General features: G+C 48.6%; 2 protein-coding genes across 29 annotated transcripts in view; one reads left to right on the top strand and one right to left on the bottom strand.

The window, feature by feature from the left end:
• The first annotated feature begins 1,109 nt into the window (after positions 1 to 1,109).
• On the top strand, positions 1,110 to 6,156 carry TUBB2A (tubulin beta 2A class IIa). Of its 28 annotated transcripts, none has more exons than XM_025383998.1 (6): positions 1,110 to 1,278; positions 2,557 to 2,665; positions 2,974 to 3,084; positions 3,785 to 3,875; position 3,980; positions 4,483 to 5,044. In XM_025383998.1, the coding sequence occupies exons 1-6, from the start codon at positions 1,222 to 1,224 to the stop codon at positions 4,843 to 4,845; spliced, it is 732 nt and encodes a 243-aa protein (XP_025239783.1). In that variant the 5' UTR covers positions 1,110 to 1,221; the 3' UTR covers positions 4,846 to 5,044. The 28 variants fall into 28 exon arrangements, with proteins under 28 accessions (XP_025239783.1, XP_025239774.1, XP_025239757.1 ...); XM_025383989.1 differs by adding an exon at positions 4,156 to 4,482 and having other exon boundaries at positions 3,785 to 4,011; positions 4,558 to 5,044; XM_025383972.1 differs by adding an exon at positions 5,997 to 6,156 and having other exon boundaries at positions 3,785 to 4,811.
• The window catches only part of BPHL (biphenyl hydrolase like), a 33,120-nt gene continuing 13,218 nt past the window's right edge, over positions 5,109 to 25,010 (bottom strand). The window contains exons 5-7 of the mRNA XM_025384001.1: positions 19,100 to 19,231; positions 16,097 to 16,220; positions 5,109 to 6,200 (exon numbers count right to left, since the gene is read on the bottom strand). Of these exons, the coding sequence (XP_025239786.1) occupies positions 6,113 to 6,200; positions 16,097 to 16,220; positions 19,100 to 19,231 (344 nt within the window). The 3' untranslated portion in view covers positions 5,109 to 6,112. The remainder of the gene's footprint in view (positions 6,201 to 16,096; positions 16,221 to 19,099; positions 19,232 to 25,010) is intronic.

Raw genomic sequence — 25,010 nt, 5'->3', positions numbered from 1 at the left:
TAATTTTACATTTTCTAATCTCAAAACGTCATTTAACACAATGTATCCAAAACACTATTATTTTGATAGACCATCAATATTTAAGAATCAATAATGAAATATTTCACATTATTTTAACTTACTGAGCCCATAAAATCCAGTGTATACTTCACACTTAACAGCACATCTCAGTTCAGACTACCTACGTTTCAATGTTCGGCAGCCACCATGCCTAGGGTCTACGGAACTGGACAGCCTAGCTCCGAAAGCTTCCCTGAGGATCAGGTGACCTAAGGGGTGTAAGGGGCAGGGCCATCAGCTGACACATCAACGTGGCAGATATATTCCTCCTGTCTTTCCTCTCTGACACACACACACACACACACACACACACGCAGAATTTTCCACATTTAAAAGGCCTTTACAAGGACGCAGGAGCCCAAAGCAGACATGTGACAAATCCAGCCCTTTTCTAGACCCCCTAACTCCCACCCCAGACCAAGCCATCTTCCTTCCCTGTAGGGGCGAAAGGGCGCCCACCCTGCCATCCTGGCATTCCTTTCAGGCAGCTGCCCGTCGGCTCCCCGGGGCTCCACACTCCTCTCCACGCTGCCCACCGCCCCCCAACGGCGTCCTGGCCCCTGCCCAGGATGCCGGAAACCTTTGCTACCCGCTGGAGAGCCCACTGCAAATGGGTCTTCAATTTCCAGTTCCCCACTCCAAAGGGTACTCGACACCTCTCCCCGCCCCCTAGGAGGCGAGGACCCTGTTCCGAGGCAGCCCCTCCCCCTAGTTCCGGGGCCCCGGTCTCCAGCCCTCCTTGAGGGTCCAGAGTGGGCGGGGCGGGGTGGGGACTGCGGCGTAAGCGAGGAACCCAGCCGCAGGGGTCGCCCGCGCCCGTGGATCCGGCAGGGGGCTGCGGCGGGGTCCGAGGTCCGGGCACCGCGCTGACCGCGGGACAGCGGGGCCGGCGGCCCACCCCAGACCCAGCGGCAGCCGCAACGGGCCGAGCGCCCCCACACCTCGCACCGCGCCCCGGCTCCCCCTCGCGGTGCCGCAGTCCCAGCCGCACCACCCCCGCGGCCGCAGCCCCGCCGTCATGACGTCATCGGGCAGGGCGGGTCCCAGGGTATAAAAGACGGAGCTGGGGGGGGCGGCGGCAGGTCTCTGCGCAGCTAAGCCCGCCGGTCCACGCCGCGCACCGCTCCGAGGGCCAGCGCCACCCGCTCAGCAGCCGGCACCATGCGCGAGATCGTGCACATCCAGGCGGGCCAGTGCGGCAACCAGATCGGCGCCAAGGTGGGTGCGCTGCCGCGGAGGGACCTGGGGTGGGGACCGAGGGTGCGGGCTGGGGCTGGGGCTGGGGCCGGGGCCGGGGCCGGGGCCGGGGCGGGGGCGGGAGGCCGCGGCGACCCCGGGCTGGCTGGGTGGCACATTCCGCGGCGAGGCCGCCGGGCGGGGCCCGGGAGGCTGCATGACCCGTCAGGATGCCCGCAGCGCCGCAGCTGTGCGTGCGTTTAATCCGGGCCCTTTCGATTTCCCTGGGACACAGCCCTTCTGAGGGACGCGGTTGGCATTCCGCTGGGTGTATTTGTCTCAGAAGCTTGGGTCGGGGCTACGGTCATATTTATTGCGCTAGCTTCATATGAATTTAATTTGTGTATTTATCTCTACGGTTTGAATGAAAACATGCAGTGTCACTGGACTGACAGATGTAACAGAGGCTTCCCTTTGGGTCGTACAGGAGAGGGTGTTAGATAAATTTCCTTGCTCGGGCACTGTCTTGACGTGATCACATACAACGCGATAGTTTTGCTGCCAGTCCCCGAGGCGGCAGGTGACTGCGCTGGGTGGGGGCTGCAATTACTGACCGCTGTGTGGGAGGCAGCAGAGGGCCTGGTGCATGAGTGGGGGCGGGAGCCAGTACAAGGACGTGGTCTCTTTGAGAACCGCCATGTTGCCCACCCAGCCTCCCCGCCCCCTCCCTGCCGCAAATTCACAATGGAGCCAGCGCCCTCACCATGGCCAGCTCCTTCCACTGCCGCCCAGGTGCCCTCCCAGGCTCCTGATGCCCTTCGCCCAGTCCCTCCCGTGGTCAGTGCTAGCATTAAACCTGCACTGTTGCAGGGGTGCCTGGGATCTGTGCCAAGAGAGCTTGATCCCTGGAGGCAGACACAGGGTGGGTCCCCCTGTCCTTGGTCCTGCCACGACCCATCAATCATCCCAGATGCAGTGGCATTCAGCCCTGCCTGGGGTGACAGAGCCTCCCTGTACCCCTTCTCGATTTCTCTACCCTCCCCACCCTCTCCCTAGAAGGGCATCTGCTGTGCCCCCTCCTCCTCCAGGGCCCCTCCCAGCCTTTCAGTCTATCGCCATAATATGGCCGATGCTCTGCAGATTTTCAAGCCCCTCAGCAGCGGCTGCTGCAGGAAATAGGGGGTGCAGCTCTTTGCTCTCTGTCTAGCACTTACTGTCTGACCACAAAAGCCCCTGTTCCAAGGACATGGGAGGAGGACAAGGCCATCCTTAGTGACATTCAGGATGCAGAGCCATGGTGTGGTTCTTGTTTCATTTCAGTTTTGGGAGGTCATCAGTGATGAGCATGGGATCGACCCCACAGGCAGTTACCATGGAGACAGTGACTTGCAGCTGGAGAGAATCAACGTGTACTACAATGAGGCTGCTGGTGAGTAGCAGGATGTGTGTGCCCAGGAATCCTTGTTTTCCATGATGTGGGAGATGAAATGTCCTAGGAACATGCACGTGACAAAGGCATGCTTCTTGCATATTCATTTCAAATGCCAACTGCTGGAAAAACACGCTTTATGGTTACCTAAGAGTCCTGCCTGTTTGCCACAGTTAAGCACGCTCAGGACCTCCTTTTTCTTAAAAGCAGAAAATCTCCTGTTCTCCTTTTGTCTCAGATGCTGGAATTGAATGCTGCTGTGAGTCCATCCCTAAGCACAGGTCTGAGTCAGTTCTCGTTTCCTGCAGGTAATAAATACGTACCTCGGGCCATCCTGGTGGATCTGGAGCCTGGCACCATGGACTCCGTCAGGTCTGGACCCTTCGGCCAGATCTTCAGGCCAGACAACTTCGTGTTTGGTATGTAGTCATGATCACTGGGAACTGGCCAAATGACACCTTCTTCCTAACAGCCCTGCAAAGCACAGTTCTTAGTGTTCAGTGCCGAGGTGACACTGTGTCCACAGCAGCCCTGAGTCCTGGCCTAGCTCCACGCAGTCCATGGGCGGTCATGGCTCACAGATCAACGCCAGCCTGCAGAGGGCTGCCGCAGCCCTTCCATTGCAGAGCAGCCTCAGACTGGAAGGAAGAAAGAGCAAGGAAAAGCTTCAAGCCAGGCTTCATAGGCTATAGGCAACTTCAAAGGACTTCAAAGAGTCAGGGGCCAAAAGCACAGGTTATGACCGGAGCTAGACAGATGCTGAGGCCACCTTCTCTCCTGGTCACACTGCTTTCACCTTGCCTGTTTAATTGTACTTGAGTATAAAAAGAATGCCTGTTAAAAATGTATGTATTTCAGAACCAATTAAGTTTTCTAACCCTATCCTCTTCCTCAGTAAATAGCCTCCGATGAGCTAAACTTACTTCTTAACTTTATTATGATCCCCAGTGTTTTTGAGGTCGCTGACACAGAAAAATATTTCTTCAGGTAAAAGAAGAGTATTCAAAAGAGAAGAATCTGCCAGTCTAAGACCAGTCCTACCTTCTCCTCCATAGTCAAAATGACAGATTTTGAAATTCCTTATGTTTTAGTGTCTAATGTTCACTTTCCCTCTGGCAGGCCAGAGCGGAGCTGGGAATAACTGGGCCAAGGGCCACTACACAGAGGGAGCCGAGCTGGTCGACTCGGTCCTGGACGTGGTGAGGAAGGAGTCAGAGAGCTGTGACTGTCTCCAAGGCTTCCAGCTGACCCACTCTCTGGGGGGCGGCACCGGGTCCGGGATGGGCACCCTGCTCATCAGCAAGATCCGGGAAGAGTACCCAGACCGCATCATGAACACCTTCAGCGTCATGCCCTCACCCAAGGTGTCAGACACGGTGGTGGAGCCCTACAACGCCACCCTCTCTGTCCACCAGCTGGTGGAAAACACAGATGAAACCTACTCCATTGATAACGAGGCCCTGTACGACATCTGCTTCCGCACCCTGAAGCTGACCACCCCCACCTACGGGGACCTCAACCACCTGGTGTCGGCCACCATGAGCGGGGTCACCACCTGCCTGCGCTTCCCGGGCCAGCTGAACGCAGACCTGCGCAAGCTGGCGGTGAACATGGTGCCCTTCCCGCGCCTGCACTTCTTCATGCCCGGCTTCGCGCCCCTCACCAGCCGGGGCAGCCAGCAGTACCGGGCCCTGACCGTGCCCGAGCTCACCCAGCAGATGTTCGACTCCAAGAACATGATGGCCGCCTGCGACCCGCGCCACGGCCGCTACCTGACGGTGGCTGCCATCTTCCGGGGCCGCATGTCCATGAAGGAGGTGGACGAGCAGATGCTCAACGTGCAGAACAAGAACAGCAGCTACTTCGTGGAGTGGATCCCCAACAACGTGAAGACGGCCGTGTGCGACATCCCGCCCCGCGGCCTGAAGATGTCGGCCACCTTCATCGGCAACAGCACGGCCATCCAGGAGCTGTTCAAGCGCATCTCGGAGCAGTTCACGGCCATGTTCCGGCGCAAGGCCTTCCTGCACTGGTACACGGGCGAGGGCATGGACGAGATGGAGTTCACCGAGGCCGAGAGCAACATGAACGACCTGGTGTCTGAGTACCAGCAGTACCAGGACGCCACGGCCGACGAACAGGGGGAGTTCGAGGAGGAGGAGGGCGAGGACGAGGCTTAAGAACTTCTGAAATCAATCGTGCATCCTTAGTGAACTTCTATTGTCCTCAAGCATGGTCTTTCTACTTGTAAACTATGGTGCTCAGTTTTGCCTCTGTTAGAAAAATTCACACTGTTGATGTAATGATGTGGAACTCCTCTAAAAATTACAGTATTGTCTGTGAAGGTATCTATACTAATAAAAAAGCATGTGTAGAAAACCTTGTGGTCTCTGTTCTCACTTCAAGTAATTTTTATTCTTTCTCTAAATGCTTAAGTATAAAGTTTCAAGGTTTAACTTGGTACTGTTTTTATTGTGGTAATCAAAGTTTAATAGCAACGTAGGATTTCTGCTTTAGTATTTTAATTAATAGCATTCCTGCCCTTTTACAGAGCCATGAAAATACGTATTTTGTTCGCCTTTACTGGCCCAAAGTATTCATCTCTCAAAAGTGAACCAGGAGTAAAGAGGGATATGGGGTAAAGCAAACCTGCTTCTATCTGCTGCTGGTGTGGACATCCTATGATCTTAGAATTAAGGACCTCAGGCACGGACTCTCCCTACTTCTCTTTGAATATGATAAACACAAATAAAAACACAAGTGAAGCTTGAACCTCTCAGATAAAAGGTACAGTATAAATTCAAGACGTCTTAAAATCTCCAACATTGACACTACACATTCTCCAGGTAAAATTTATTTGAAAGTAAATTATGGCAGGAATTCACCTGTTAAGACAATGGTATAACCTATCACAACTTCATATTAGAAAATCAGATTTAATTTTCATAGCTATTGAAGTTAGAGGCTTTATTCCTTTTTTTTTTTTTTTTTTTAAGACAAGGTCTTACTCTGTTGCCCAGGTTGGAGTGCAGTGATGCAATCACAGCTCATTGCAGCTTTGAATTGGCTCAAGTGATCCTCCGCCTCAGCTTCCGGAGCAGCTGGGACCACAGGTGTGTGCCACTTCGCCTGGCTAATTTTTAAAAACTTTTTTTTTTTGTAGACCCAGAGTCTCCCTATATTGCACAAGTTGGTCTTGAACTCCTAGGCTCAGGCAATTCTCCCGCCTCAGCCTCCCAAAGTGCTGAGATTATAGCGGTGAGCCACCGTGCCCAGCCTGAAGCTAGAGGCTGGTTTCAGTATGTCATTATTCTCATCTGGTCAGGATAAGATTGAAGGGAGGGGTAGAAAGTTTCCAAGGCGGAGAGTTTCAAAGGCATCATGGTAACAGGCAGCAACACGATGAAGCCCCACACGAAGGAGCCACCGAGACTCCAGTGCGCACTCTCACTGCAGGAAGCCTTCTGCTAACCTGTTGAATTCATTTGCAAAACGCAAATGCAGGTTGTGTTTGCCTTCTGGCATCAAATGCAGCCTAAAAACAGGAAAGAAAAAACGCTTTGCGTCAATGGCACACCATGTAAGAACAAACCCCTCACTCTCCCCAACACTTCACAAACATCTGAAGTGAAAAACTGCCACATTTTCCCCATGAGCACTATCGAGGGGAAAATGGAACCCATCAGCCTTCTAAGAATACAGACAGAAACGTGAAACTCTTGGAGTTTATGACGACCCCTGAGGCTGACTGTAAGGCGACGACTTAACAGTAGCAGACACATATTATATTTGGAATTGAATCAAGTAACAAATGGTTTGACCAGAAAATGGACTGAGAGTTGGGGAGGTGATTTGGTGGTTACTCTAGAAAAATCCATTTTAATGAAGTTGATTTTCAGAGAGGTTGGTAAGATGATAAAAAGAAGAAATGTCCAGAATGCACTGGGCTGGGGCAGGTAAGTTTCTTGGGCTCTCAATGTAGCGGGCAAGTGCAAAGCAGAATGCACAGCCGCCCTCAGCCTGCTGCTCAACGTTCCAAATCACCCTTCCATTTTTGGATTACTGAACAAATCCATCTACATACAAGCCGCCAGACAAATAGCTGTGAGGGTGGCGAGCCCACGCCAGCAGCCCTGTGCTCCAGGAGCCGCTGCTGCAGCTGTCACGGCTCAGCATTGTGGCAAACACACTGTCCTCGTAAGGCTTCTTCCTTTCAACAGGATTGTGATAAAATGGGACAGGTTTACAGTTTCCTGAATAAATGCAGCCTTCTCTTTGTTCTATATTTGACTTATTAGCTACAAAAGTATAGAAACAGTAAAAGTGTTAAAGGTTCTAGGATGAAAGCCTAAGTTCAAGCCACTTTGTCTACAATGATAACTAGACATTAAAAGGACAATATTGGGGCAGAATGCGTTACCATGCTGCCGAATTTTTTGACTTTCAATACTTGGGGACTGACAGCTCAGAACCTCAGCAGGCTCCAGGGAGGGACTGTGGGGCAGGGAGCTGTCCTTGGAAGATGCTGGGCCTCTTCCAACTCAGCCACCACATTGTGGGTGGGAATGGGGTACCAAGAGAATCAACTTGAAAGGAAGACATATTGTTGGGACCTTTCCAAGGGCCTTGCAAAATTAGTAATGCTATTACTAACAACCAGAACATTCTAAATTCAAATTTAACACTATTCAGAAAAGAAGGATGAGTTGCACCTACCCCAAAGATAGGATCCCAGTTGCCTACACAAGGAACAGGGTTTGCAGGGACACTCAAGGCCTTTGTTTTCAGGAAACAGGAAAGAACCAATTGCCAAGGATGCTGAGAGGTCACAGAAGGTCACGTATAGGCTAAATTGCATCCCGTAACCTGCACTAAGCTGGACTGGGAGGCAGGGAATCCCCAGCCTGCCACACGTGAAGTCCTCCTCTGTAGACAGCCCAGCCCATCTGGCTAGGATTTGTTGGTTTCCCATAAGGAAGGAAGGAGACCCTCGCTGTGAATCCTTTCTTTTTAGCTGTTCAGCACTGTCTGCACTCTTCCTAATCTCTAGATCTTGGGGAAATCAAAATTAGGTTCCCTTCATTAAACTGTGGGAGACCTGCTCTGAATGCTGGATGGATGAATGGACAGATGCACAGATAGACAGAAGAGAATATGAAGACAACTGTTCTCCTTGATATCTTTTGAGGGTCATTTCAAGTTCCTTCGCAGCCCTTGCCTCCCTTAGGTCTGACACAGGTTTCACTGCACGGAAACTCTACTGTGTTCCTCTTTGGGAGCAGGACCACAAGAGACCATCATGAATATCAGCTGTCAAGGCAAAGCAGGAGCTCTGTAGCTGCCCTAGATTCTCACCCAAGTAACAAAAGGATGTAATCACATGCTTTGTGGAGAGTGCTTTTCAAACAATAACATTCTCCAGAAAAATGAGTACGAAACCCCCTACGGCTACACACATGGCCGAGTGGGACATGAAGGGGCTTCAGAGGATGAACACGAGTTCCTCTGCCCGGGCAGGTTCCTCATTGCATGTTGCACCTTCAGAAACAAGACATGATTCCAGATATTTTGAGGAACTAGAAACTGTCTAACCCCAAGATAAATGTATGGGTCACTTTACCTCTGTCGATACAGCTCTTTTAAGTCAAAATGGCATAGGTGAGATGCTGGCCTCGCGATGCTACCTTTCCTGCCCCACCTGGAGCCCTTTTCATCTTTAGCTGAACTTTCACCTGTAACTCAGGGAGTTAGACAGTAACAAGGCCACAAGTAATGCGCTGTGGCGTGTCTTCACCTTGGATCAATGTAACAAAACTTGATCTATGAATCCATAAAGTTGTCAGTAAGTCTGTAATCCGTAGAGTGCCAGTATTTCACACTTTTGTTTTAACTGGAACCCAAAGCAGGCCGCTGGATCTTTGCACAGCATGTCTTCCAGTGTGAAACTGGGCAGCAACATGGCATATCACTTCTTCAGGCATTCCTTCTGACGCCATCCAAACCTGGTTGCCAGTAGCCCCTTTTTATTCAGAAACTAAATATTGTCCTTTTTCATTCTGCTTCTTCTAGAAAGCCCCATCTAAGAAAAAGGTACTAGACCAGGCACGGTGGCTCACGCCTGTAGTACCAGCACTTTGGGAGGCCGAGGTGGGTGGATTACTTGAGGTTAGGAATTCAAGACCAGCCTGGTCAACATGGTGAAACTCCATCTCTACTAAAAATACAAAAATTAGCCAGGCATGGTGGTGCATGCCTGTAATCCCAGCTACTTGGGAGGCTGAGGCAGGAGAATTACTTGAACCCAGTAGGCAGAGGTTGCAGTGAGCCAAGATCCCACCACTGCACTCCAGCCTGGGCAACAGAGCAAGGCTCTATCTCACAACAAACAAACAAACAAACAAAAAGGGAATGGTGGGCAAACCACAGGCTCCTTGCTGCTGATGAAGCTGGGGTCTGCCTGGCTGGACAGGCTCTCCTCTAGTTAGGGCTGACCAGGCATTTGGGGATGCTGGAGGCAACAGCTCACCGAGAGCTCCTTTTCTCAAATGCAACCATCTCTCAAGCAGTAAACACAAGCATTAGATGCAAAACTGCCCCGAAGGCTACTTTCTGGGCAGTGTGTCGGCTTAAAGTGGGCTGCTAGAGGACCCTCGGGCTGCTGGGTTGGTGCTTTTAAGTGGTGTGTGGAGGACAAAGCCTTTCCAAGTCTGCTGTGACTGTGGGGACCTAGTCAGGCCCTGGACTGCAGGAAAGCTTTCTTCCTGTGACAGTTGGATGTAAACTGGAGGCATCATCGTGGGAGGAAAACACTGGCTTTATGGGGCCAGGACATGTTTTGTCTAACCAGCACAGAGTCCGAACTGACAGGCTACATCCATCTCCCTGAGTCACAATTCCTCATCTGGAAAATGCGGACAGTAACAGAATCTACCCCGCAGAATCATTCTGAGGATGAAATGAGATAGTAGATTCAACGTATGCAGCATAGGGTCTGTGGGTACGTGGTAAGCTTAACAAATGTCTGCTGTTATTTCATTAGTGTATTTGTATTGCACTTTACCATGTGCAGAATTCCTTAAGGTATTAACCTGTGCAGCACATTAAACAATGACTGACTCAGGGGAGCACAATTAATCTACATTTGTCGGCTAACACAACACCTCCAACTGCAGGCTGCTTCTCTTAAGAGTGGTTTTAATATAATCTTGCAGGTAAGATTTGTCTGGAAAGGTTCAGACCACACTATGTGAAATATTAATACAAAGGACTCAACTTGATAAGCACTGGCTAATTCTGTGTGCAGTAAATCCTGTCATGAGCCCACAAGCAGTGTCCGGAGCTGACGGTTTTCCCTTCCACCTGAGCAGCAGCTGGGAGGAGCTGAAAGCAGCAGCTGGGAAGAGGAGGGCTGGGATGGCAGTGGCGGGGAACTGTCACCTGGGGCAGTAGCAGAGGAGCGGGCATACCACTGCGTCCAGGCTGGAGGCAGTACAGAGCGGAAGCTGCAGCCCTGCCTGCCTGCAGCGTCTACCTCCCCACCAGAACCTGGCTTCACTTTTCTATGGAGCTGAAAATGAACCATTATCACTGGTGTGAATGTTTTCCACCTAAGCCAATTCATTTCACTCCACCAAGTGGTAAGGCTCCCACTGGCCTGCCTGGGAGGACTAGGGCCATCTTACCACTGGCGGCCAGACCCAAACAGCCAAGGAAGCTGCAGAAAGAGGCACTTCCTTCCGTTCTGTGGTTCAGACAGAGGACAGTGACTAGTCCACTGCACAGACATCCCAGGCCTGACGCCTCGCTGCCAGCCTGCCAGCACACCCTGTGGTGAACCCAACACAAGGCCCAGACCTTTGTAGAGATGGCATCTCTCAGCCCTTCACCCTGTGACTATACACTTTGTGTCAACTTGACTGGGCTACAGGGTGCCCAGATATTGGGTCAAACATTATTTCTGAGTGTGTTCATGAGGGTGTTTCTGGATGGGTTAGCATTTGAATCCATTGACTGAGTAAAGCAGAGGCCCTCCCCAGTGTGGTGGGTCTCCTCCAATCTGCTGAAAGCCTGAGTAGAACAAGAAGGCTGAGAACAGGGAATTCCTCCCACCTGGTGGCCTTCAATCTGCGATGTTGGCTTTTTCCTACCTTTGGACTCAGGCTGAAACATTGGCTCTTCCTGGGTCTCAAGCCTCCTGGCTTTCACACTAGAACCACACCATCACCTCTCCTGGCTGTCAGGCCTTCAGACTTAGACTGGTACCACACCTTTGGCTCTCCTGGGTCCCCAGCTGGCCAACTCACTCTGCAGACCTTGAGACTTGTCAGCTTTCATACTCCATGAACCAATTCCCTGTAATGAATCTCTTTCTTTCTACCTATATATACATACACACATATATGTATTGTTGGTTCTATTTCTTTGGAGAACCCAAATATGCCCATATACCTACACTAATAATGGTGTTGTCTTAGCTATTCAGGAGACTGTAATGAGCCGTGACCACACCACTGCACTCCAGCCTGGATGACAGTGCAAGACCTGTCTCTTAAAAAAAAAAAAGAGAAGGCCAGGTGCAGTGGCTCACACCTGTAATCCCAGCACTTTGGGAGGCCAAGGCGGGCGGATCACAAGGTCAGGAGATCGAGACCATCCTGGCTAACACAGTGAAACCCCATCTCTGCTAAAAATACAAAAAATTAGCTGGGCGTGGTGGTGGGCGCCTGCAGTTCCAGCTACTCGGGAGGCTGAGGCAGGAGAATGGCATGAACCCGGAAGGTGGAGCTTGCAGTGAGCCGAGATCGCGCCACTGCACTCCAGCCTGGGTGACAGAGTGAGACTCTGTCTCAAAAAAAAAAAGAAGAAGAAAAAAGGTATGAATAAGGAGCCACATGACCTCAGATAGGTGAGCGAGCAACTGGAGGGGCAGGCAGAGGCAAGGAAGCCTCACCGAGGAGCCGCCTGAGTCCTGGCCTAAGGGGTGAGCACACACCCAGGCAGGCAGAGGCAGGGCTGAGGGGTGGAGAGTGGCTGCAGGCAAGAGGCGAGGGGCTCATCATTTGCAGCCAAGTCTGACACCCAGAACCAGGCATCTGGTTCCTGAGATCCGAGCACCTCCTCAGAAGCACTGTGATGGGCTGAACTGTACCCCTCATATTGATATGCTTACATCCTGACTCCTAGCATCTCAGAGTGTGACCTCCTTTGGGTAGGCCCGCCACCGCGCCCAGCTAATTTTTTGTATTTTTAGCAGAGACGGGGTTTCACCGTGTTAGCCAGGATGGTCTCGATCTCCTGACCTTGTGATCCGCCCGCCTTGGCCTCCCAAAGTGCTGGGATTACAGGTGTGAGCCACTGTGCCTGGCCTTCTTTTTTTTTTTTTTTTTTAAGAGATAGGTCTTGCGCTGGTTCATGGGTGTTTAAAGAGGTAACTAATTTGAAATGAAGTCATATGAATAGGGGTCCTAATCTATTACGACTGCTGTACTTGTAAGAGAAAATTTGGACACAGGAGGCAGAAAGGCAAAGCCTGCTGTCACCACTGTCGTTTGAGCAGCTCTCACTGTGTGTTTCGTATCTCAGACTTCGGCGTAAGAGCTTGTTAGAGGAAGGGCTTCAATCGACTAAAAACACATGTTAAAACCACTGAGCTTGAGTGATCTCTAAGGCCGCTTTGCTTAAAATAAAAATAAGCGATTCTTATTTTTCTTCTACCACAAAGAGAGGAGAGAAAGAGAAAATTCACATAAGCTGCAGGCAGACCTGCTGAGCAACTCCACCCTTTGTTCAGCCTCCTTCTGAGGCAAGAAAGGCAGTTTGGTGTTTGCTTCACACATAATCTGTATTTCTTGGTAAAAATATGGGAAGGGATAGTCTGTGCCTTTAAGTGGTTTTTTTTTTTTTTTTTGAGACAGGGTTTCGGCTCTTGTTGCCCAGGCTGGAGTGCAGTGGCGTGATCTTGGCTCGCTGCAACCTCTGCCTCCCAGGTTCAAGTGATTCTCTGCCTCAGCATCTTGAGTAGCTGGGCTTATGGGTGCCCACCACATCTGGCTAATTTTTGTATTTCTAGTAGAGACGAGGTTTTACCATGATGGCCAGGCTGGTCTTGAACTCCTGACCTCAGGTGATCTGCCCACCTCGGCCTCCCAGAGTCCTGGGATTACAGGTGTGAGCCACCGTGCCTGGCCTGTGCCTTTAAGTTTAATTAAAAGTGTACCTGGCAGCCGGGCATGGTGGCTTGTACCTGTAATCCCAGCACTTTGGGAGGTGAGAGGATGGCTTGAACCCAGGAGTTCGAGGCTGCAGTGAGGTATGATCCCACCACTGTACCCTAGCCTGGGTGACAGAGTGAGACCCTACGTCAAAAAAACAAAAGTACCTGGCAAGGCAATGAAATATCCAGTTCACTGGAAGCTTGCTACACCGAGTTGTTTCCCTGCTGTCAGATGGCTGTCAGATGTGCACACAACACAGTCCGGTTTTGGTACTCAGGGAATCTGCCTTCGTTTTGTGGATACCAAAATAAACCAACCACATTCTAGGTAGGCTCATGCCCAACATAAAGGGCTCTTACAGCAGAGGAAGGTAATAAGTAGAAAATACAAGCCAGTTTTCTTCTCGGCTCACTGCAAGCTCTGCCTCCCGGGTTCACGTCATTCTCCTGCCTCAGCCTCCTGAGTAGCTGGGACCACAGGCGCCCGCCACCACCATGCCCGGGTAATTTTTTGTATTTTTAGTAGAAACAGGGTTTCACCGTGTTAGCCAGGATGGTCTCGATCTCCTGACCTCGTGATCCACCTGCCTTGGCCTCCCAAAGTGCTGGGATTACAGGCGTGAACCACTGTGCCCGGCGCTACAATCCAGTTTTCGACAGTCATTGCTAATAACACTTTATACTCAACCTATTTCCTCCACAGAATATTGCTTTAAGAAAGTGATCTCCCATAAAATAGTCTACTAAAACAATTAATATCTGCATAGTAAGGGTGTTTTTCTCCTATACTGATGTATTCTGTTGCTAGGAGATGGGCTTAAATTAAACTTTAATTCCTAAATTAAACGTTCTTGTAGACTGACTTTAATTGAACCTGGCTGTTTAAGGGCACATACCACATTTACTATGTATGTCACTGTGAAAAACCTGTCATTTCTGAAGCTGGAAGACAATTAACCAGGTCACCTGGTATCTTATTCTGGGCACGTTACCATCGTACATATTAAGAGAGAAGTGGCAGCTGTACTATGGTGGAAAAGCACCATATTAGGAGAAAAATCTAAGATTCATTATTTACTAGCTATGCAGCCTTGAAAGATTGCTTAACATCTCTCAGCCGTGATTTCTCATCTGTAAAATGGATAATTTTTTTCATAAGTGTGTCACAAACTATAACTAGATACTATGTAAAAAATACCTTTAAAAATATTAAGTGCTATATGGAGACATCACTTTGCACACTGCAAACAAACACAATCAAAAGCACAAAAACTGAGATTGCACAAAAAATTTTTGCAGGCTGGGCGTGGTGGTTCATGCCTGTTAATCCCAGCACTTCGGGAGGCCGAGGCAGGCGGATCATGAGGTCAGGAGATCAAGACCATCCTGGCTAACACAGTGAAACCATGTCTCTACTAAAAATGCAAAAATTAGCTGGGGGTGGTGGCACACACCTGTAATCCCAGCTACTCAGGAGGCTGAGGCAGGAGAATCACTTGAACCTGGGAGGGGTTGCAGTGAGCCAAGATTATGCCATTGCACTTCAGCTTGGGCAAAAAAAGTAAAACCCCCCCAAAAAAAAAAAAAAAAAAAAAAAAACTTTTGCAAGGATTAATAAGAAAGTATACTATTGGAATTTTGTACCATGACCATGACTTAGTATTATAATTTTGTAAAGTCTAGTTTGAAAATACCTTTTATTGCCTACTAAATACATTTATTTATTTTTATTTATTTATTTATTTATTTCTGAGACGGAGTCTCACTGTGTCACCCAGGCTGGAATGTAGTGGCATAATCTTGGCTCACTGCAACCTCTGCCTCCCAGGTTCAAGTGATTCTCCTAACTCAGCTTCCTGAGTAGCTGGGATTACAGGCGCCTGCCACCATGCCCGGCTAATTTTTGTATTTTTAGTAGAGATGGGGTTTTGCCACGTTGGCCAGGCTGGTTTTGAACTCCTGGCCTCAAGTGAACCGCCCAGGTCAGCCTCCCAAAGTGCTGGAATTACAGGTGTGAGCCACTGTGCCCAGCCCCTACTATATCAATTTTAAAACTCCAAGTGGGGCGTGATCGCTTACGCCTGTAATCCCAGCACTTTGAAGGCCAAGGCAGGCGGATCATGAGGTCAGGAGTTTGAGACAAGCCTGGCTAACATAGCAAAAACCGTTACAACTAAAAATACAAAAAATTAGCTGGGCGTGGTGGCGTACACCTGTAATCCCACCTACTTGGGAGGCTGAGGTGGTAGAATCGCTTGAACCCGGGAGGCGGAGGTTGCAGTTAGCCGAGATCACGCCACTGCACTCCAGCCCAGGCGACAGTGCGAGACTCTAGCTCCAAAAAAAACAAATAACTTCTTCACTAAACCTCTTTGTCCACCCGCAAAATAATCCTGCCTAACTCCCACCTTTGCTCTTCACTGACTCTATGCTCTCACCACATGAATTATTTGTTATACAGGCTCATGTGCATTTTTGATTCATGGTTGAAGTGGCATAGGAGGAATGTGTGGAATAAAGAGATGCCTTTTAACTTAAAAAATGCTAAATGGATATAGCATTATCCATTATGGATATAGGAATTATAAAGGTTTATGGTAATTGTATTTTATTATGGAACAGAAACTTTTTATCCTCATTTACAAATTCTCTGAGAAATCCGTTGTTAAATATATCACAGAACAGAGTGATAAGGAAGCAGTGGAGCTGTTTCTGTGCCTGCTTTCCCGGCTGGCCGGAGGGCTTTCGGGACAGGGAACACTACCATTAGCCGTGCTGAGTGGCGCTGCCTGTCAGCAGACATCAGAAATTTGGTTTAACAGATTTTTTTAAATTGGGTGGTCAGTGCTTTCATAATGATAAAAAACTAAACTGAAAATTCCTAAATTGTGTGAAATTATTTCGGTTAATACTGATGGAAATAAACCTGAACTATTACCAAGTGACAGGACTTAGCACCTATGAGCATGTTTGCCACTCATAAAAGTAAGAGCTGACTAGCTGAGCGTGCCTTTCCTTCCGGTTATCAATCACCCACAGTTCAGGGCTTCTGTCCTCCGTGGTCCCCTAAATAAAGCGGTGCTACTGACTGCACTGGCAAACAGGGGGGCTGTGTACTCTAAAACTCCAACTCCTCTTGGTTCTTTTCCTTCCAGTAGCTCTGCCCATTGACTCCAAGGCTCTGTGGCGGGGAGCGTGAAGGTGGTGACAGGACTTACCGTGAGCCTTTCACGTGCTCATGAATGAAGTCGGCATGAAACCGCGGGACCAGAGGATCCTTCTCACCGTGCACAATCAAGGTGGGGCACTGGACCTGGGGCAGCAGGTGCCGGCAGATGTTACCTGAAGGATACACAGCACAAGAAATCTGCTTTAGTGCAACCATTCTACGCTGTCAGAGGAAGCAAAGCTCGGCGCGCCCTGCCCCTCCTTGGCCCTCAGTTTGCCTATCTGTAAAAACCGTAGTTTGGATTTGACCGTGCCTGGGATCCCTTCCAGCTCTAACATTCTTTGGATTCCCTTTTCTGATTCTGTTTCTTGTTTGTTTGCCTGTTTCTGAGTTCTACTAGTAAATAAGCAGCCTGATTTAAATTCACATAAAATAGTAGGAAAATCAAATAAACACCCCACCACTATATTCCACAGTGGCGGTTCCCAATGTGAAAACAGGGGTAGGTGCTGGACACCTGTAGAGCTTTTCCCTGGAAATCACATTTCAGATGAGTGTAGGGGCCCCGGCCAGTCCTCAAAGCATATGAGCCTCACAATGAATTCATTATACAACTTGCACATCACTGATGCCTTATCACTGATGCTTCTGTGACACTCCTGACTGACATCCTTTGGAGAGACTGTAAGGACTCACCCCCATTTATGAGAACTTTCCGGAGGCAATGATGGACAGCCTGGGCCCTAGTCCCTGTACTGCAGTTTCCTGCCTCTGTGAGACTGTGGTGGCCCCTTAACCACTGGGAGCTTCAGCCACAAACAGGAACAATCACAGTTCCCGGGGCCTGTCGTGGGGCTAACAGGAGAGCTGCTTCTATGGTTCCCGGCATCCCTAAGCTAGCTCTTTCCTTCTCCTCCCTCCCTTCTCCATGTGTGTCAAGAAGAAGATGCTGCAGCTCTGAGAAGGCTGGGAGCTGCCCCCACAATGCAGTGCTGCCCTGCCTTGCCCTGGGCCTTTCCCTCCTCTTCAGTGGGAAGTCCCCGCCTGCTAAGTGAGAAGGGGACCCGGGGACTAGGGAAATACTTCTCCAGGTCTCTGACACTTCCCTCTCCTGTCCCGAGATGACACACACTGGCCAACTGCTTCATCATGTGATGATCAAAGTCAATATTCCTGAGTGCTCACTTTGTACCAGGAACTGTTTACACAATTTCATATCTGTTAAACCCAGTAGTTACATGTTTTAACTCATTCAGCATATAAAAATGGTTGTCTGTTAAGTACTTTTGTAATAACAGTAACGCCAACCTTTCATTAGGCACTTACTCTGTCTTTGATCCTGCACCAAAGCTGAACAGATCATATCTCATTTAATCCCCACAACAGCTTTTCCAGGTCACAGACAGGAAACTGAAGCTTCAAGAAGCGAAGTTACCTGCCCAGATCCATTCTAACAGCAAGCCAGGGGCACAGCCAGAATGCACACTCCGGCCCATCGCACTCCAGAGCCATGCAATGAATCCCTATGCTATACCAAGCATCCACAAACCTGAGAGGACAGTGAGGAAAACGGGGCTCCTACCAAATTAGCCAGCACAGAAGGGGGACAGAGCATGAGGGCCTCGCTGTGAGAGAGTTTATACACTGCTGCAGCCTCTGTATCAAGAACGTATTTTTGAATTGCTGATTTAACCCTATTTCCACCTTTAAATCTTCCTATCTTTTCACTACTCTCTTCAATAAAACATAAAAGTTTACATTTTACAAATGTGCCCTCTTTGATGGAGAACTGTCTCAAACATTGCTTTATGGCATTTTTTTGTTTGTTTTAAGAGCAGAGATTTCCAGAGCCTGTTTCCATGGGTGGCTATACTGCATCTGAACAGGAGCATTATAAGGCATATATTTGATATATTTGCTGCTTTCAACTCAAACCAGAAGAGTAACATTTCCAAATGTCCTTTTCATTGTGAAAGTTCTGGCAGATGACTCATGCAGGAAATGATTACCTAATAGATCAAATTGGTCCTTCAATCACAACCATTTTGTAACAATGCCCTCCAAGATTAGATCTCAGCTACTCTGTTTTCTCAGCAATTAAAAAAGAAAAAGAAAAATGAGATTATAAACATAAATAGCTGTATGAAAATAAACTATAATTCAGAATTTCTCTTAAAGATGTCAATTCTTACTTTAACTGGAAATCTTGGTAATTTTTCAGATAAAGAATAGGAGGCTAGGTGTGGTGGCTCAGGCCTGTAATCCCAGCACTTGTGGGGGGCCAAGGTGGGCAGATCATGAGATCAGGAGATCAAGACCATCCTGGCCAACATGGTGAAACCCTGTCTCTACTGAAATACAAAAAAAATTGCCTGTGTGGTGGTGCATGCCTGTAGTCCCAGCTACTTGGGAGGCTGAGGCAGGGGAATCGCTTGAACCCGGGAGGCAGAGATTGCAGTGAGCTGAGATCATGCCACTGCATTCCAGCCTGGCGACACAGTGAGACTACATCTTAAAAAAAAAAAGAATAGGAGATATTTGTTCATAGTTAAGGTCATATCACTTAGTTCTGAAGATGGGAAAAAATTATATTTTCTTCCTCATATTAACTCCATTGAGATTAAAGATTAACAGTGTCCTCGTGGGGTGACACATCTAAAAGTGTAAAAAGGAAAAAATATTGTACATATTGTGGTCTATTTATTTTCGAATGACTCATTCTGGAATTAGAAAACAGAAACTGTTCAAGGCTTCTGGGTAATTATTTTGTCATCACACACACACCAAGGATAAGAAGGAAAAGAGAACAGTCTGCTATTAAAGACTCAACAGTGTGAACCTTTGGACATGCAGCCCTATCTCTACGTTAAGCCAGATTGACTACACAAGAACTGGCACAGTACACAGTAACTAGTATTCTCTGTTCTGTTCACACTTGAGCGTGTGAGGGCGATGGGCAGATTCATGAATCACTGAGCAATTCTGGCACACTGGGGAGGAACTCGCGCACCCTCTATAACAGGCAGAGAGCCCTTCGAGCCCAGTAACCTACCATCTGGGAGACGTTTAAACTGTCTTATGCCATCCACCCACTTTTCACAGGTTCTGGCAAAGTAGTCATACCCATAGAGGGCTTCCAGAGGCTTTCTTGTTCTCTCACTCCATTTAGAAACATCTCGGATGCCTGAAAAACAGAAATGTAGGCAAAGAAACATTTAGTTTCATACTGAAGTATTGTCTTTAAGTATTCCGAGCAAGAGCCACTTCTGAGCCCATGCGCTCACTGCCTCGTCTGCTGGAATGCCTCCCTCCCTCCCTCTGCTCGGTTTAGCCCTGGTGGCTGCTTTGCAGTGCCTTCTGGACCCATGACTGAGTGCCTGCCTCCCACTAGGACCTGGTGCTGTGGAAGGGACTTTGCTTTGCTCCTCACTGTACCCCAGGGCCTACGCTAGTGCCTCCCACAAAACAGGCCCACAAATCAGTGCTTACCAAGTGAATGAAATTAAGAGCTGCACTTACTGCTCTCCTTTAAAGAAACAAGATAAAAGAAAATATGACCCTAACAGGGTCACCTGAGTAAGAGCGACAATATTTGCAAAAGAGGAGTTTTTTCTGCATTGCATTTGTATGGACATTGAAAAATGCACACAAAGTATTCATTCTAACTTCTGCTACCGAAGAAATATGGGTGTAAAAGGCTAAGAACCAAACTTCAAACTATATTGTAGATGATTCATTAGTAGGGAAGAATAGCTAAAAACAACCCTTAACATGAACCAACAAATAGGATTCCTTAGGCCGATCTTTTCCATATTTCTTTAAATACACTGTGGTAAGTAAAGATTCTAATGTTCTTGGGCGTATTAAATGTTGCTTACTGAGAGCTACATGTTACCCATGGAAGAAACATAACACTAATGGCATGAACTCATATGAACACAATACGTACAGGGTCCCGGACAACGTCAGGCGCCTGGCAGGCACTCACCGTGTGCTTAGTGAATTCAAATCACCAAATAGAGGAAAAACTGCTATTGACAATCACAACTCCCTTCCGAGGAGAGAGGACCCCCCATTCCAGGCCGGTGCCTGGTGCCTGCCTTTGCTTCTGCTAATTGGCTTAAAAATTCAGAGGTAGGCCCCGCGTGAGTTGAAGATAAAGGCTGAAGAGGATGAACTGCTCTGCACAAGAATGAAAAGACTTGAGTGAGGTACGTAGAGACAGGGTGAAGAGGTGGGGAGAAGATGTGGGAAGAAGAAAACGTTTGGGGGTGGGGGTAAGGGAGAGAGAAGCAAGACAGTGTGAAGATGGCTAGTAAAACGGCCCCGCACAAGTTTCTGCTTGTGGCTGTATGGCAGACCGCACCCTCTGAAAGGCCTTTTTCCAGGGGAATAACTAGATCTTTAACAAAACAGAATTTAGTGGCATTGCTGAAGTTGCAGTGGTTAATGGAAACCAGGGTGTGAGCGTGTGTGAGTGTGCGTGTGTGCGTGAGTGGGCGTGAGCGGGCGTGAGTGTGCGTGTGTGCGTGAGTGTGTGCGTGAGTGTATGTGTATGTGTGTGTGCGTGTGTGAGTGTGCGTGAGGGTGCGTGTGAGTGTGCGTGTGTGCGGGTGCATGAGTGTGTGCGTGAGTGTGTGTGAGTGTGAGTGAGTGTGAGTCTGAGTGTGTGTGTGAGCGTGTGCGTGAGTGTGTGTGAGTGTGCGTGAGTGTGTGTGAGTGTGTGTGTCTGCACATGAGAAAGAGAACCCTGAAAATACAGCACAGGAAGTGAGCCAGCTCCCAAGGCAGGCCTGCTCTGGGTGGAGACGCAGTGTTCACGGGCAGGCTGGGGGCCCAACCTGAGACTCCTGGATTAAGCTGAGCTAAAAATGGCCCCAACCTGGTATGATCCTGTAGTTCCCAAGAGCAGCAAATGCAAATCTTCTCGGAAGGAAAGCACTCTCGATTTATGCTCACCGTTTTGTTTGTTTTCAGATTAAGAGTAAGCAAATATTAGCTCCTAACCAAAGGTCACGAAACAAACAGGATTTTTATAAAGTTGACGGAAAAACTAGAAAATTGGAAGAGACATCTTAAGAAATGATGCAGAACACCATGCAGAGACAAGAAGATGAAGAGATAGGGAAGACGGAAAGACGAGGTCTACAAAAGTCCACTCGTCTCAGAAGAGAATAAGGAGAATGAACGAGATGCCTACTTGAAGAAATAATGGGTGGGAGTGTTTTTCAAAATGAATCAAAGAATCCACAGACAAAAATGCAATGTATTCCAAACAGGATAAGTAAAATGAAATCTGCACTTGGACAGAATATATTAAAACAGCAATATACCAAAGGTAAGGAGAAAATGTGAAAAACAGCCAGAGAGTTAAGACACATCACTTCAAAGCAGGAACCATGTAGATGGACAGGAAGCATCTCAACAGCAACGACGGAAGGCAGAAGACTGCAGAATGGGGGAGACGATGATTTTCCGCTTCCATTTCCACACTCAGCTAAACAGACTTGCAGAAAAGGTGGGTGAAAGAAAAGACATTTGTTGGTAAAAACTCAGTTGACCATTAACAGGCTGCCCTTAAATAACTTCTAAAAATAACTTCAGGAAGAAGAGAAGATAAATGCGTTTAGAAGGAACATTTGTGAAGAAAGAACAGGTGAGTAAACAAACAGGCAAACATGTTGGTGGATCTAAAACCAAACAAAATCAGTCAAACCAATGAGAAAATAAAACATTGTGAGGCCGGGCGTGGTGGCTCACACCTGCAATCCCAGCACCTCGGAAGGCTGAGGTGGGTGGATCACTTAAGTCCAGGAGTTTGAGATCAGCCTGGGCAATGTGGCGGAACCCCATATCTACAAAAAATACAAAAATTAGCCAGGTGTGGTGGCACACGCCTGTAGTGCCAGCTACTTGGGAGGCTGAGGCAGAAGGACAGTCTGATGTTGAGCAGGTTGCAGTGAGCTGAGATGGCGCCACTGCACTCCAGCTTGGGCAATAGTGTGAGACCCTGTCTCAAAAAAAAAAAAAAAAAAAAAAATGAAAAGGAAAGAAAAGAAAAAGAAAAAGGAAAGAAAAGTAAAACATTGTGGCATTTCCTTTCATTAAGTACTTCTGTCCATAAAAAGACAAGCCACCCACTGTGAAAAGGTGTTTGCAACACAGTTACCCTAAAAGGGGTTATTAATTAGGATTAGAGTATTTTCTTAAAACTGCACAGCAGTAACACTGGGATAACATGTTCTGGTGCTGAGCTGGGTGGGAGTCGGGGGGTTTGTTTCATTGTTACATTTCATACTGTATATACCTCAACATACTGTATTGCACGTATCAATTATTACATAATAAAAAGTTTTAGCCAATAAAAATACATGAATAGATATAATACAAAAGAAACTCAAATGGTGGATAAACACAGATTTTCAATCTTATTAGTAATACGAAATGCAAATTAAGACCCCAATAAGATAACATCTGACACCCATTTGATTGGCCAGTGAATTAAGAAGTCTGAGAATTTCAAGTTTTTGTTGAAGAGGTAAAAGTTACGGAATCTCATCTATTGCTGGTGGAAGTGTAAATTTATTTTGCTGGAAAATAATTTGTCACTTGTAATGCAGTATATCTGCGCACAACACTCAGTAATTGCACTCATGGACTTAGACCCTGGGGAGATACTGTTGCTCCTACACCCAGGAGACAGGTACAAGAGCCAGCTGTCCGTCTGCAGCAGAGTGGCCTGTGTGCTCACACGGGCAACGGAGAGGGCGTGGCAGCGGTGAGGGCTTCCTAGAGGATGGAGTGGTTGGGCCATTCTGGGAGAAGGGAAGTCAGCAAACAAGTGAAGGAGTGGGAAGGGAGCAGGAAGGGCCCACACAAGGAGGCAGGAGCCCGCCACCTGCTGCAGGGGGCCAGGTGGTCTCGGATGGCTGGACAACCTGCTGCAGGGGGCCAGGTGGTCTCGGATGGCTGGACACTGGTGGTTGGGAGGGGAAAGTGGGGGGAGGACATGGAGAGGCAGAGGCCGGGCCACTCATTCCGTGAGCAAAGTGAAGGAGCCTGAACTTTATCACAAAAGTCATGGGGAGTCCTGGAAGGCTTAAAGTAAGATACCATGAGATGCACATATTGCTGAATTGCTCTCAGAGCATCATGGAAGGCAGACTGGTAGGAGGCAAAGACCTGGACCGGTTGGAGAGGCACAGAATCAGCCCAGGCGGGATCAACGAGGCTGGCGGGAGCCTGGTGGGAGGGAGAGGTGGGGAGGGCAAGATGGGTCCACTCAGAGCCCAGCAGAGGAGCAGAGTGGGCTGCAGGCTGCAGTGTGGGGGATGTGGTCTGGAAGGTTTCCTCACTTTTGTGAGCCCCTGTTTTTCACCTGACAAGCAGGCTGAGTATCAGAGATCTTACAGGGATAACACATGGTTATAGACTTTAGCTCATGGCAGGCACTCAATAAATAGTAATTAAAATACTATTTTGAGGGAGAAAGTATATTCCGGTGAGTATTATTTATAAAGACAAGAAATGTAGCAGAAGGGACAGGCCTAGAGGGAAGATCATGAATTCAGTATTAGACAGACTGAATTTAAAGTATGTATGAGACAACCAGATAAGAAAATTGAATAAAAAGTTGAATAAGGCAACATAGTGAGAACTCATCTCTTTTTCTCTCCTTTCTTTTTTTTTTCTGTCGTTGGGACAGGGTCTCACCTCTGTCACCCAAGCTACAGTGCAGTGGTGCAATCACAGATCGCTGCAGCCTCAACCTCCCCGGCTCAGGTGATCCTCCACCTCAGCCTCCCAAATGGCTGGGACTACAGGCACATGCCACCATGCCTGGCTAATTTTTGTATTTTTTGTAGACACGGGGTCTTGCTATGTTGCCCAGGCTGGTCTTGAACTCCTGGGCTCAAGTGACCCTCCTGCCTCAGCCTCCCAAAGTGCTGGGACTATAGGTGTGAGCTACCACACCCAGTGAGAACTTGTCTCTTAAAAAGAAAACAGTCGAGTATGTGGGGTTTGGGAGTTAGGTGAAGCAAGGAGCTGAGTGAAGCTACTCAGGTGTGAGGGTGAGAGGGCAGCAGAGCACCGAGGGTGATGCCTGGAGGACCCAACACTGTGGCCCACAGTTGGGGAGCAGGCACGTGTCAGCCAGGGAACAGCCTGAGAGAGGAGGGGAAGTTGGGAGAAGACGGTGGCAAGAATTTCCAGACAGAGAAAGCTTCAAGAAGCGGGGCGTGACCAATGGCGCACACATCATGAGCATGTTCCCGAACGCTGCAGAATGACCAAGGAGCCAAGAGGAGGTGCGTGGTGGGGGCTTGGTTATTACAGCAGACTGGCGGGCCACAGCCATCCTGACACAAGTTAGGAGAGAATGGGGGATGAGAAAGAAATGGTGGCCAGGAGGGGAAGTAGAGAGATGTCAGAGAGTAAAGAGTGCGTGCTACTGAGAGACTCTTGCTTTCATAAAGAAAGGAAAGTCAGAGCAACTGCACGTGGTGACTTCCCACTGCAGTGACCGAGGCAAGGGAGTGAGTGACGACAGTGTCCAGGATGAAGGGCCATGACACAGGCATGTGCAATGTGCGGCAGGGTCCAGGAGGGAGAGCACCGCCAGGTCTCAGGGCTCCAGCACGCCTTCCCAGACGCTGAGCCCCAAGGAGCTGTGTCAGGGGTGAATACGCCCTGGCAGAGGATGTGGCTGAGGGGAAGGCTGGTGTGAGTGGCACAGCAGCAGTTCCAAAGGCAAAGAGGCCTGAGGGGGTAGCTTGTTCCAGGAATGGCCGTTTATTCCATGTGGGAGAGGCACCGGAAGGATCAGGAGAAAGGGGAGATGGGAGAATGCCCAGTGAGGGGCTGGCGGGAGGGGCCAGCCAATCAGCACAGACTTTGCTGGTTAGTGAAGGATTTTAAGTCCTCTAGTAGAATTAAGTGATTCGATTTTTGCCTTACAAAGG

The sequence above is a fragment of the Theropithecus gelada genome, chromosome 4 (assembly GCF_003255815.1).
Source record: "Theropithecus gelada isolate Dixy chromosome 4, Tgel_1.0, whole genome shotgun sequence".
NCBI lineage: Eukaryota > Metazoa > Chordata > Mammalia > Primates > Cercopithecidae > Theropithecus > Theropithecus gelada.
The sequence above is the reverse complement of the archived record's forward strand: the minus strand, read 5'-3'. Positions and strand labels throughout refer to the sequence as shown.

Bases quoted from the DNA above. Each gene is read 5' to 3' on its own strand.
- TUBB2A (XM_025383972.1), top strand. From the start codon at position 1,222: ATGCGCGAGATCGTGCACATCCAGGCGGGCCAGTGCGGCAACCAGATC. The intron at 1,279-2,556 runs GTGGGTGCGCTG...GTTTCATTTCAG, and splicing joins GCAACCAGATCGGCGCCAAG to TTTTGGGAGGTCATCAGTGA. The intron at 3,085-3,784 runs GTATGTAGTCAT...TCCCTCTGGCAG, and splicing joins GCCAGACAACTTCGTGTTTG to GCCAGAGCGGAGCTGGGAAT.